Below are 12,443 nucleotides of genomic sequence, written 5' to 3' on the forward strand. Positions count from 1 at the left end.
AGAAACGACCAACGCATAGGAACGCGGCAGTTGGGGCCTCTGTCCGAGGGAGGGCTTTTTTTTTTGCCCCCGTGCCTCACCTGATAGATATCGGACAGACTGCTGCTTCCGGAGTCGCTGGTGATACTACATCCCGAATGGCTGGAGGACACGTGCGTCACCTGTGGGTGCAAGCCGTCGGCCAGGTGAAGTCGGCTGAAGTCTGCGGGCAGCTGCACACACACACGACACACACACACACGGTGAGTATGGCGTCGCTGATGACAGCGAGGGATGCCATGGGAGACCGACCGCGTTTTATGAACATGGTACTAACCAACACAGGGACTAAATGGAAGGATTTTGTACATAAAAACGCTCAGTTGCTGTCCAATGAGAAAAATGAACACGGGGGTCTTCGAGTTCCATTCCTAAAGCGGCGACGTAATGCAAATAATTGCATGCAAGTCGGGCTGCGACGTAGTTAATCACTAACCACGCATATTTACTCCGCCCAGCCAACTAGTTAATTGTGTGTCTTTTATAACGTTCATGATTATGGCTGCGACTATTGAGTATTTTTTAGAATCGAGCATTGATTATTCGGACAAGACAATAACATGTACATGTGAGGTGCAGGTATTATTTTTGTCCGCCTGAGGTCGCTATCCTCAGATTTAACTATAGTATCTGTGGTGAGTGACGTGAGTGTCAGCAAAAAAAAAAGTGCCTGACGAAAAACAAATGACGGATCGACAAACCTTTGCCCACCTCTGCATATTAGATTATTTCCACCATTTTCTGTGCCATTTTTAATACTAAAACATCTCCTGTATGCTGCCTTGGTTCTCAACCAAAATGATATTTTTATTAGTTTTTTTAATTTTTTTTTTTTTTATACTCGGGCCATGCCATGCCCTAGACCTCTACAAAATTGAATAGAAATAGCACTTTTTTTGTAATACAACTAACAAGGACTAAAAAAAGACAGCTAGCCTTACAGTATATTAAACTATTGACATTGCACAGTTGACAACTTTCCTCTTCCATCTGTGTATGTGCGGTGACACATGGGGAAAAAATGAATTTCCAGGCAGTGTTAAAGGGCTTTACTTCTCTAATACGTTTTTTTTTATAATGTCATTTGTTTTTAATTTCTCATGGATGATGACAAACAGGTAGTCCAGCCCATTTAATAAACATTCCTCACACTAGCACAAAAGTGTCTGGGCATTAACAATAACAATGGCACGCTCAGCCGGAGGCAGTCCGGGTGAAGTGGAGCGGACAAGGAAGAAGGTGGCTCGAGGAAAGATTTTGGCCAAGGGCAGACCCCTCCGCTCCACCAATTTGGCGAGTGCAGCCAGGCAGATAATTAAACAGCATGGCAATTTTTTGACACGCAGCAATCACACCCAACCAAACCTCCAGTGCACCGGAGATGATTTTTGAGATAGCGCTCTCATTTTACCTCTAACAAATGCGGGACAGTGCCCCTGTGCAAGGAAATGTAAAGTTTCGGATTTTTTCCCCAAAAGACAAAGCCACCCTGTCAAATTTGCCACCCAAATATCTTATTTATTTGAGAGATTTAGCATGACACACCCATCTAAGTATTTACTCGGGGGACATTCAGATATTGGCCAACGGGGGTCGACCCACTTCCTGGTGTGCCACATTTGGAATGACGGGTGGTCCACAGATGTAATATTGATGGTGCACCACACCGCCAGATGCGCAGCTGGCCTCCCTACTGGGTATCATCTATAAGTCGGGTAAAAAGAACATCGGGCAGTGTGAAATATTCATGGCGCTGACCCGGTGAACCACTTTTCGAATGTTTGATCACATGATTCTCATGTATTATATAGCGACTAGATAAACATGACTTTTTTTCCTTTTAAATATATAGATGAAATGGTGTGGTGTTCTTTCAACCCAGCGTTTGAAATTTCCACTGGCGCTTTTTTTTTTTTTTAACCATTTTACATTTCGTAATCATCCGCTTAGAAAAAAACTTGTCTAATTAGACCATAGTTTTTTTTTCCAAGGCGATGATAGCGTATGTTAGCTTGTTAGCCGCCCGCTGGCTTTAATGAGGGACCGTCCCTAGCGGGTGCACAGCATTTGCAATGTTTGTAAATTAAAATTCTGTCAAGTTAATGGTGGTATTAAAATATGTTCTACATGCAAAAATGTTTGCAGTTGTACAAGATGAATGCAAAGCAAATAGCAGGCAAATGTCATATATTCTCTTACAAGAAATTTACAGGACATCTGGTCGCACTTTGTTACAGCTGTAGCTGTTGTGAAATGCACGATATAACTAAAATAAAATTGTATTGTATCCCTTTCACACGACCTGTATTATTCATTGGTAGTTAAGCTTTCATGAATCTATATGGGAGGGGAAAAAAGTTGAAAACCACTGATATTATTGTATCTCTGTGGTTTTATACTTTAATTTTTTTTTTTTTAGACAATTTTAACGTAATTTAAGCTTTGTAAGACTTCAGCTGGGAGTTAGGATTGCCTGAATCTATTGTGAAAAAAAATCATCGCACTGTAACTTGATCCAAACAGAGTAAACACTAGGATGAGTCACAACACAAAGAGTGTTAAAAAAAAAAAAAAAAAAAGATGAAAATCCTCTAAATGGAGCAATTACATAGCGATTAAAAGAGATGTCAAAGTTAATAAATGTAACTATCTAAATTGAGCAAATTACTGTAATAAAAAGAATGCAGTAAACGGTTCAAGCTTTAAAATTCCTAAATTAGAGTTTGTGCTGCCTGAATCTTAGGTGGAAAAACAACTTGATCAAAAAAGAATAAACTTTTGTGGTAGAGTACAGAAAACAAAGTGTGCAACACCCAGTTTAACATTGTTTAAACCTTTGTTTTCATACGAGCACTATGGAAGTCAGTAAGAGGAAAACTATTTTATGTGCAGTCTTTTTTCATTGCACATGATTATCAAAATATAATAGTAAAAACTCATTCTCATTTTCATTCATTTTATTCCGTATATTTTTTTTTAACTTTAACTGAACAGGAGTTGAACCAGTACTTATACTTTTCTTGTACTTTTTTTTAATAACACAAATATCTTCGTACAATTCCCAACTGGGTAGCATCCCTTCAATTTATTAGTCGTTAGCGGCTAACATCACACAAGGAAGTAGACGTCTAAACTAGTTGGAAAGACCATGGAACCATAAGAGCATGGAGCCGGTTGATTGAGTTTTTCCGACTGACCAATAATTAAATCCCCCTGTGTGGTTTCCACAATCACAGTGAAAGCTCCACTAACAACGAGCCACTCCCCCATTGGTAAAGAGGATATTAAAACATTTAATCCTTTCGTTGCACTCATTTAGGTCATCCATCTGTGGGTCAATAAGCCGTCGAACGATCGCTCCGTAAGCATGTGCTCCATTGACCTCCTCTCTTAGACGGCACGCGACGGAAACAACACTGTACTCGGGACAATCGTTAGCCTTGATTGATCTGATGCTAACATTTAGAAATAATACAAGATAAGCACCGTACCTTCGCGGAGGCTGAAGTGCACTCCCATAATTTGTCTGGCAAATGGAAGTGCATGTGTCCAATCAGATGTCACGGGGTGGGTCGGGGGAGGGTTGGATTAAGTCAGGCGCTAATGCTGGAGCCGCAGAGCTCACTCACTTGCTAGCTTCGGCCTACATGTGAGCAGATGTGGCGCTCCTTAAATTACACTGCAGACCTAATGACCTAGATCAGCGGGTTGGGAAGCGCGGGGCTGCCTCTCAATCTATTTAGCGCACGGCTACTGTAGCAGAGAATCACTGTGAGACGTCCATTACGGCAACAAGAGGCTAATGCGAGCATCCAGTGATATGTGAGGGCGAGGCGAGGTGAGACCCATTTCCACCAGGCGAGAGAGTACACAACATTATATTTTTATGGTTTGATTGTCAAATTAAAGACTCAAACAGAAGGGTGGGTGATTTATGGCGAGTCATCAAACTTTGCCATTATACAATGACGGAAATTATAATGTTTCACAATTTATGTTGCCCATCTGTCAAGCAGATTATTTCCCAACCCATGGCACACATTTTAAGAACAAATCGCACAGCACGTTGCCACAAAAATGTCCCAAAAAGTATGTAGACTGAAATAATAATAATATGGTTTCAATAATCAGGGTCTGTTTAGTTGAACACATAATTATTTTTCTGTTGTGTGAATGTGACAGTTGGATACACAAATTGTTCTGCCTGTCACTATAGTTTGCTGGGATGGATAGAAGAACAAAGATATGTTATTTAGTAACAAATATCAATAAATATCTTTTGGAATGAGATACACATGATGATCAAAAGTGGTAGATTATGGTGGTTGGGAATCACTGGTCTAGTATACCTGATTAAAATTTGGTACCAATCAAACAAAACATCATGAGAAGTTTATTGTTGAAGGGCCCCTAGAAATAGACAGACAAACCTCTACTTCACTAAACCAAAGGCCTAGCCTCCAACCAATCCACCTAACCCAAAAAACTAACTCCAACACTAAACCAAAACTAAATCCTGAACCAATCCAAGGTAGCCCAGCTTTAATACAAAATGGTTTGTTTCTTGGTTTCTTCACTATGGCAAGTAATCAAATTCTGCCGCCAAATTACCCTGGCATGCAATGACAGACATGAAACCATTTTGCAATCAAGCATTGCCCATCTGTGTAGTATATTTGAGTTCAAATTTGGTAGCAAAGACATGATCTGTAGGAAAGGTTTGTCTTTGAATAGCCCTGGTCAATGGCTAAAATGACCTTGAAATTGCCGCTACAAACCTACTCTAAATGGCAGACTTTCTTTGAGAGTTTTTTTGTAGGTCTACTTGTCGTGTCTCACAAGTTTTATGGTATAAAGGCCTAGATAGACCAAACCGACGTCAGAGGTCGTGAAGCGTCGTGGTGTCTAAATGTGCCGCCTGATTGGTGTAGTGGCCATCGTCATAGTGTCGTAATTCGTCAGTAAGCGTCTGGGGGGGGGCGTTTACGCATGTTGAATCGGCGTCGCCAGTCGTGACATTTGGTCACTCTGATTGGCTGTTATCTAGCCAATTAGCGCTCGGATCACCAAGGGGAAGTGACAAATGCGGATAAACAGTGAGCACACCTTCGCTGCCTTAATCTTCTTACAAGTACAGGAGCGAGTGTTGTCAATGTAAGTATTTCACAATACCGTGCAAAGAACATGAGGGTTTATTTCGCGTGGGAGTTCATCGTGAGCGAAGAACGAATGCATTGGTTACGTTGATATAATCCGCCCCCGGCCAACAGCTTTCCGGTTGGATTTTTCTAACAATGAGAAATAGTGACTACCGCCACCGATGGTATGGAAGGGTATTACATCTTATGCATGCGCAGAAGGTACTTTAACGGTCAACGTCGCGGTCTGTCGTTGCGGTGTATTTTTCCAGCGCGACGTGCCGACAGCCGGCCGGACGCCACGGGGAAAGCGTCTGTCACTGTTGGAAAACGCCGTTTTGGTCTATCTTGGCCTTAAGTCTAACTGACTCAGATTTTGTTGAGTTATTAATTTCGTCTTTTAAGGCGAGTCATCAAACTTGCATGGCATGCTCAAAACTCAAGCAAGGATGAAATTCGGGGATGCCAATTTAGCGTCACAATCTTTGTAGTACATGTGGATCCAATTTGGTAGCATATTAAGACAAAATCTCAAGGACATGTTTGTCTTTGAAGGAGCCTAGGAAATGTTGTATTGCTGAATGGAAAAGTTCCAGTGTTGAAGGACGTCGGGGGCAGCCAGAGTTGTCTTGACCGTGTGGTCGGCCGTCTTGAGCCTTAGGGATCAAGAGATTAACGCCTCTTTTGGCAGTATGTCTGATTAAATAGGCCTGATATGCTAACAGGGCATCCTCTCTATGCGCTGGCTGGTCAGCAGGTAGCCAAAAACGTGACCTTATATGTCAGTTATACTACACTTCCATAGACAGCGTGGTGTTAAAGTTTGCGTGACTAAGCATGATTCCTTTAGTGGCCATTTACACTTTTATTGTGTGGGGGAGAGGGGAAGGGACAGCTCTGTTGGGATCTTGAAGGGGTGCTTGTTGGTTAAAGGCAGATTCATGATAAAATCATGAGGTTATCTTAAACCTAACCCTGATGCTAAAGCCCAATCCAGCACAAAATCCTAACAAATAAGGCTTAAAATAAAAATCAGTGTCTATGCCTACTCTACCTCTCAGGTTAGATCTTTAATCTTAATCCAAGATGTAAAACGAACCCCAACTCTAAATCTAACACTAATTACCAGAATCCTAAACCTAACCCATTTTCCAAGATAAAATAGAAATCCTAACCCTATCCCTAAATCCTTATCCTTGCCTGTAACCACCAACCCAATACTAAATCATAACCCCAAACATACCCACAAACCAACCTTCAGATCACTGATCTAAATATTAACTCTCATCACTGCATCCTAACAATTTAAACCTTAAACCTAATAATGGCCACCTTCACACAGACCCTCAACTAAAGAACCAACCCTAAAAACCTAACTCTAATGCTGAATCCCAACCATAAAGACTAACCACCAAAACCCCGAACTCAACTTTACGCGAACCACCTCGAACCCAATCCTAAAACCTTATACAACCCTAAAGATATGAATATGAATGAAAATAAATAAAATAGAAACCTATACTCATTATTCACTTGTCATATAAAAATTATCATGTTTACAGTGAAAAAAAATGAAAAAGGAATAATTATAAGAAAATATATGGATGTAAAGAATGAAGTAAAATGTTACTTGTGCAAATAGACATCACAGATGTATTTTTCTTTCCTAACCTAACCCTTACACCTATCCCTTCAAAACCGTAAACCTGGTAACCCCCACGCCACACTCGGCTTCTATCCTTATGCGTTAAATCCACGACTCTTCCTCTATGGTGATGTGGTTAGACTAAGAAAAGCTTCAGTGTTGGCTGCTGTTTACCCATTGGCCCAACACCTTCCCTGCTGGGATGAGTGAATATTTACACAAGCCATAATAAATATGCTAGCGACATAAGAAAACAATCAAATGAAGGGAGTGTGACAGCAGATAAGGGGGCTACCCAGTAAACAAGAGAGGCAGAGAATAAGCCATTACAAGTGTGCAGCAACTGTGCATTATGTGCCCAATATTGTTTTTACATCAAGATAAATGTTACGGCAGTGCACACTTTAACAGTTTCCTGGAAAGTGTCATGTCAGCATTCAAGGCTCCAGTTTAACAAGGGAAAATGACACCAGGATTTGTCTTGTCATCGGCGCATCCTCACTGGCTAGTAAAAAAGAAAATGTTACTCCTAAATCAAACCATTAAGGCAAACCATAACCTGTAAATCAAACCCTGAACCTAAATCCTGCTTGATTTTCGCGCTAGCGTGAGCACTTGGGTGTGATGAACACCAGCGGTGTTGATGGGAGATCAATCCCGTTGAGTGCGCGTGGTCTCAGAGCCTGGTACCAGATGTTCAGCACCAGGGATAGCGACACCACAGACTATGACCCTGATGGGAGGAAAACCGCGATCCACTGGAACCACTGTAAATACTGATGAGGGTTAGGAAGTGATATCACAACCTCTCAATTTGCCCACTTCGACTCTGATGTGTTCCAAAGACTAACGCTAAAACCACAACTCTTTATTCTAACCGCAAATGTGTATCTAATCCTAAATTTAGCATTACCATAATGCCTAATAATAACCCTAATCTGGCTATGACCATTCTACCCCTAAAACTGACCCCAACACTAACCTTAAAGTCTAAATATAACCTTATTCATATTATCAGTTTGAATCCTGAAACCCCTCAATAGAACCCGATCAACCATCCTAAGCACAAAACTAACTCGACCCTAAATACTAACGCAAATCCTAAAACTAACCCATAGATCTAATATAAAACTCAGAAATATACCCTAACCTTAAATCCTAACACAAACCCTGTTCGCTACAAATCCACGCTAGCCCTAATCCAAACACATCAAATATTAAGGCTCACATTTAATTCTAAAAGTAGCAAGGCCAATAAAGACAGGAATTCTGCTATTTTGGTTTGAAACTGCCATTTTTAGGCTCAATTTTTCCATTTGACCATTCCAAGGATCTCTCCAAAACTCACTATTACAATGATTTTGTCTGATTGCTACAACATTTGAACCACGGACACGAGACAGATGGGCGACGCTCAGAAGTCAAGAATTTTAGCTTTGGTCATTTTGTTCGCATGTGGAACTTAACTTGCCTAATACATGAAATCCTCCAACCTCCATGAGGTCACAGTCAGTTTTAATTACATTTTTTCAGTTACGAGCAAAAAAAAATCGACCGAACCAGAAAAGGCATAGGAGGGTTTGCTATTTTGGTCATGAGTAATTTTTTCTCTTTTTTTGTGCGAAGTTTAACTCTACTGCAAATTTAGAGAAAAAACATATCACTTGGAGTGGTGTCTTTAACAGTTCTGCTTTTTGACTCCATTAGTACTGTCAAATATACAAAGAGTTACCTGTAAAAATAATTTGCTTTACTGTAGCTGTATTTATGGCCTGTCAAAATGAATGCCACCAAAACACCATGATGGCATCCAAGTTTAGCGTCTGTCTACTGCTTGCATTTAGGGCGAGCCACTTTCCTTAAAACAGATGAAATGCGCACGTGCGCGTCGAAGAAAAAGCACATGGTGCCGATTTCTACAACAACACGCTGCCACACATCTCAGGCTACAGCAGCCTCTACATCCAGCTTTAAAATTGTGCCCCAGGAGCCAGTTTCACTTAGCAACATGAAATTCGGTAGACGTCTACTACAAGTAGATCCACGCCAAAAGCCTCACGAAGGAATGCCTGAAAAACACAATGTCTGCCCTCGGTTTGAAGTGGCTGTTTTCGGGTCATTTTAGCTATTTTCAGGGGTCCCTAAAGCCAACGTATCGTAGAGATTTTGAGCGCTTGCAACCAAAATTGGACCAAAAAAAGCAGACAAACGGGCGACAATAAATGTGAAGGATTTTAGTTTCTGTCATAGCGTGAAGGCGGAACATAATGTCAACATTTGATGAATCACCATTAAACACAAAACTTTAACTTAAAACGTCCTGTATCCTGTATTTTTTTTTTTTTATTGGGGGGTGGGGGGGTGATTTAGCCCGCCCAAGCCACTTTCAATGAGCAGCACTATTCTGTGTAGGCATGTCTATTATGAGTAGACCCACAAAAAAGTCTCAAGGAGCAATGCCCAAAAAGACAAAAGGAAGTCTGCTATTTTCATTTGTGTCTGCCATTTTAAGCTTATTATGTGCATTTCCACTGGTTGTTCAAAGATGACATTTTCTGATCAATTTTGCCCAATGGCAACCAAATTTGAGCCACTGTCAGTTCTACTGAGATTTGCTCAGTCACGAGTACAGGGAGTAAATAATTTTTTTTGCTAGGTTTAACTAACATGATTGCACCTTTAGGTGAGGGACGCCTTGTCACTTGGGGTGGCGTCTTTGAAGATTGCTTTTTTTTTTCCCTGCTGCTTTTTGACATCTTAGCGACCTTCTTTGCACGAGAAAAGGGTACAAACGGTTATCTTAGAGTGCAATTACCTTTCTTGGTTACGGACAACTACTGTAGCTCTATTTAAGACCTGACAAAGTGTATACCGCTAATACACTATCATATCAGCATTTCCATTTAGTGTCTTGCATTCCTGCTACCTCCATTAAAAACTGCTACGAATGACGTGTGTGGCAGCGTAAAGGAAAAAGCACATGGCGTCAGTTTCTACTACAACACACTGACACACATCCCATGCTACGCCGGCCTCGTTCCCAAACGAGGGGAGGGTCAAGGACGCTGCCGGACGTCGGGCGTCGCGCTGCTACTCACCGGCGTTTTATCCTGTTGGCTAGGCACTCCATTGCTGTCTACTGCTCCTGCTGCTGCTAACGGTTTCATGGTGATAACAGTCCTCTCCGGGGCTCAGAATGTACCAAAATTGAACATCTCCCCCGTTTCCCCCTCTCCCTGAAGGGAGTATCCGCTAGATTAGACGCTCCGAATCGACAGCGTAAAAATCCAGACTAGAGAAAATGCGCTCCAAAAATTGAGGAGTGGGATGCATTGAGGGTTAAAAAAAAAAAGGAAAAAAAGAAAAAAGTATTTTCAGTCACAGCTTCGCCTCCGCCACCTCACCTCCATGGCGTCGGGAGAGCGGAGCATCCTTTTTAAAAAAAAGAAGAAAAAAAAAAAAAGAAAAAAGCCAGCGGTTTGTTTGCCAGCGCGGGGGGTGGATGGGTGTGTGGGTGCATGTGTGTCACGGGTGGAGGAGGGGATGGCGGCTGTGGTGAAGTGGGAAAGAGGAAGAGGAGGGGTGGTGGGGTTAGTATTGTAAGCGCCTCCTTCCTTACGGACGCCCCCAGACAGAAGGGATGGAAAGAGGAACCGATACGGAACAAGGAGAAAGGAGGGAGGCTCCATTACATCTACTGGCTGGAGACGGTTGTCATGGCAACAGTAAAAAGAAAAAGAAAAAACGGGAGCTAAAAAGGAGCTCGGAATGAAATAATTTTCAATGATGTCACTGCCTCTCAGCTGGGGTCGCCCTGGCAACCGGCCCCTCCCGTCACCGCTTTGCAGACCCTCTGGGAGACGACGGTTGCCGTGGCGACAGAAACAGCCAAGTGGGAGGGGGGCGAGAGGGTAGGATGAGACAAAAGTGTCACCTCGCGTCTTCTTGTCAGCCAGTATCGCCGCGTCCTACGACCTGGGACACAATTTCTCCCCACCAGCGGCTGTTTGAAGCTCAGTTCAGGCATTTCCAGAGGTTCTTCTACTAACTTGTACTACTGTAGAGGTCTTGTGGGTACCAAATTTGAAGTAGGAGTACAAGACAAGTGCGTGTCAATAAATTGCCAAAAATATATAATGTTGTCATCATTGCGTGTGGCAACAAACTTCAATGACTCTATAATATACTAAACTGATTTTATACAACTTTGGAATAGTTGGAAAATGAAGACTCCAAAGCCAGTTTTACTGAAGAATGACATTTGGTAAAGATGTCTATCATAAACAGACTCAAAAAAAAGTCTCATGAATCCATGCACAAAAAGACAAAAGGAAGTTTGCCATTTCTGTTCCAAGAAGCCATTTTAGGTTGACTTTGGACATTTGGCTGCTTCAAAGATGATCTTGTCCTTGAGATTTTGTCCAATTGCTACCATATTTGAACCAAATACACTCAACAGATGAGTGATGCTACATTCAGAAACATTTTGGCCCAACATTTAGGCATATCTCGATAATGTTTGATAAACACCCGTGCAATTTGCAACCATAATAAAATAACTCATTTTTGAAAACTCATGGTATGTCTATCATGAATACGTAGACACTTGTGATTCCTACCAAACTAAACCACGTACAGTCGACAGATGTGGAACTAGGTCTTTTTATGACATTGTCTTTTTATGACATTGTAAATGATAACGATGTCTTCTAGACTGCCACTCAGTACAGCGCAGGCCTCCGCCAAGGCCAAGCAATCCCAATTTGGATTGGCACCAAATTACTTTTTTTTAGTGAGTAAACAAGGCACGTCTCTCAATGTTAACAGAAGTCAAAAAGTTTCAGGGTGTGCACCAAAATTGAATGAATTTTTCCTTGGCCGACGTCCCATCCATCCGTTTCATGGAAATGAGTTTTTGCTACAACAGCAGTCACTGGCAGGCTAACAAAATGGTGCAAAGGCCAAACAAGACTGAGCACGCACTACATCATAAGAGCAAGGATGGACATAGAACACATTAATGCTAAACACTGAAGTTTGTAGCCTATTTTTCAACAACAAATTTGAAAGCCTTTTGAGATCTGCTCAAGATTAGTTTTCAAGCAGAATAAATCCCAGTAATAAAAAGCCAATCTCATCAAAGTACAATATCCCACACAACAAGAACACAGTGTGACAGAAAAGCAGCTATGATCACGCAATGTCACATCAATTTTGCACATTTAGAATCAAAATCAATCCTTTTTTTTTTTTTTTAAAGGATAAGACTGGAACTGTTCAGAGTTCTTTAAACACCCGCGGACAACAACCGCGAGCATGTCACTGCGGCAGTGCTGCGTGCAATTTGCCTTTGCTCTCGCGCGCAACCCACACGCGTTGTTTTGAAAATGTGTTGCAGTTTCGCTCCAAGTCGGGGGGCGTCACTACGGCTGATACTGACGAGGACACCGCAGGGTGGAATTACCTCTGCCTTTTATGGCCAATTCCGCTCAGTGTTTTTACTGCCAAGCAACGATCAAAAAGACAGCGGCAACAATGGATATTGTGCCTGATTAAACAAAGGGACCTAGATGACTAGACGATGCATTTAATTGTATTGCGAAAACGATCTGGATGGTCGC

General features: G+C 41.8%; 1 protein-coding gene across 10 annotated transcripts in view; it reads right to left on the reverse strand.

Moving 5' to 3' along the window:
- The window catches only part of rapgef2b (Rap guanine nucleotide exchange factor 2b), a 113,981-nt gene that overhangs the window by 30,487 nt on the left and 71,051 nt on the right, over nt 1-12,443 (reverse strand). For 7 of the 10 annotated variants that reach the window (XM_086055300.1, XM_086055284.1, XM_086055292.1 and 4 more), the window contains one exon: nt 81-212. The exons of 1 other annotated variant lie outside the window; for it this stretch is intronic. In XM_086055300.1, coding sequence (XP_085911426.1) covers nt 81-212 — 132 coding nt within the window. Of the gene's footprint in view, nt 1-80; nt 213-9,920; nt 10,383-12,443 lie in introns of those variants that run through there. 2 more of the 10 variants (XM_086055354.1, XM_086055361.1) reach the window with 2 other exon arrangements.

Source organism: Filicampus tigris, chromosome 2 (assembly GCF_054856515.1).
Source record: "Filicampus tigris isolate MCC_2025a chromosome 2, RoL_Ftig_1.0, whole genome shotgun sequence".
NCBI lineage: Eukaryota > Metazoa > Chordata > Actinopteri > Syngnathiformes > Syngnathidae > Filicampus > Filicampus tigris.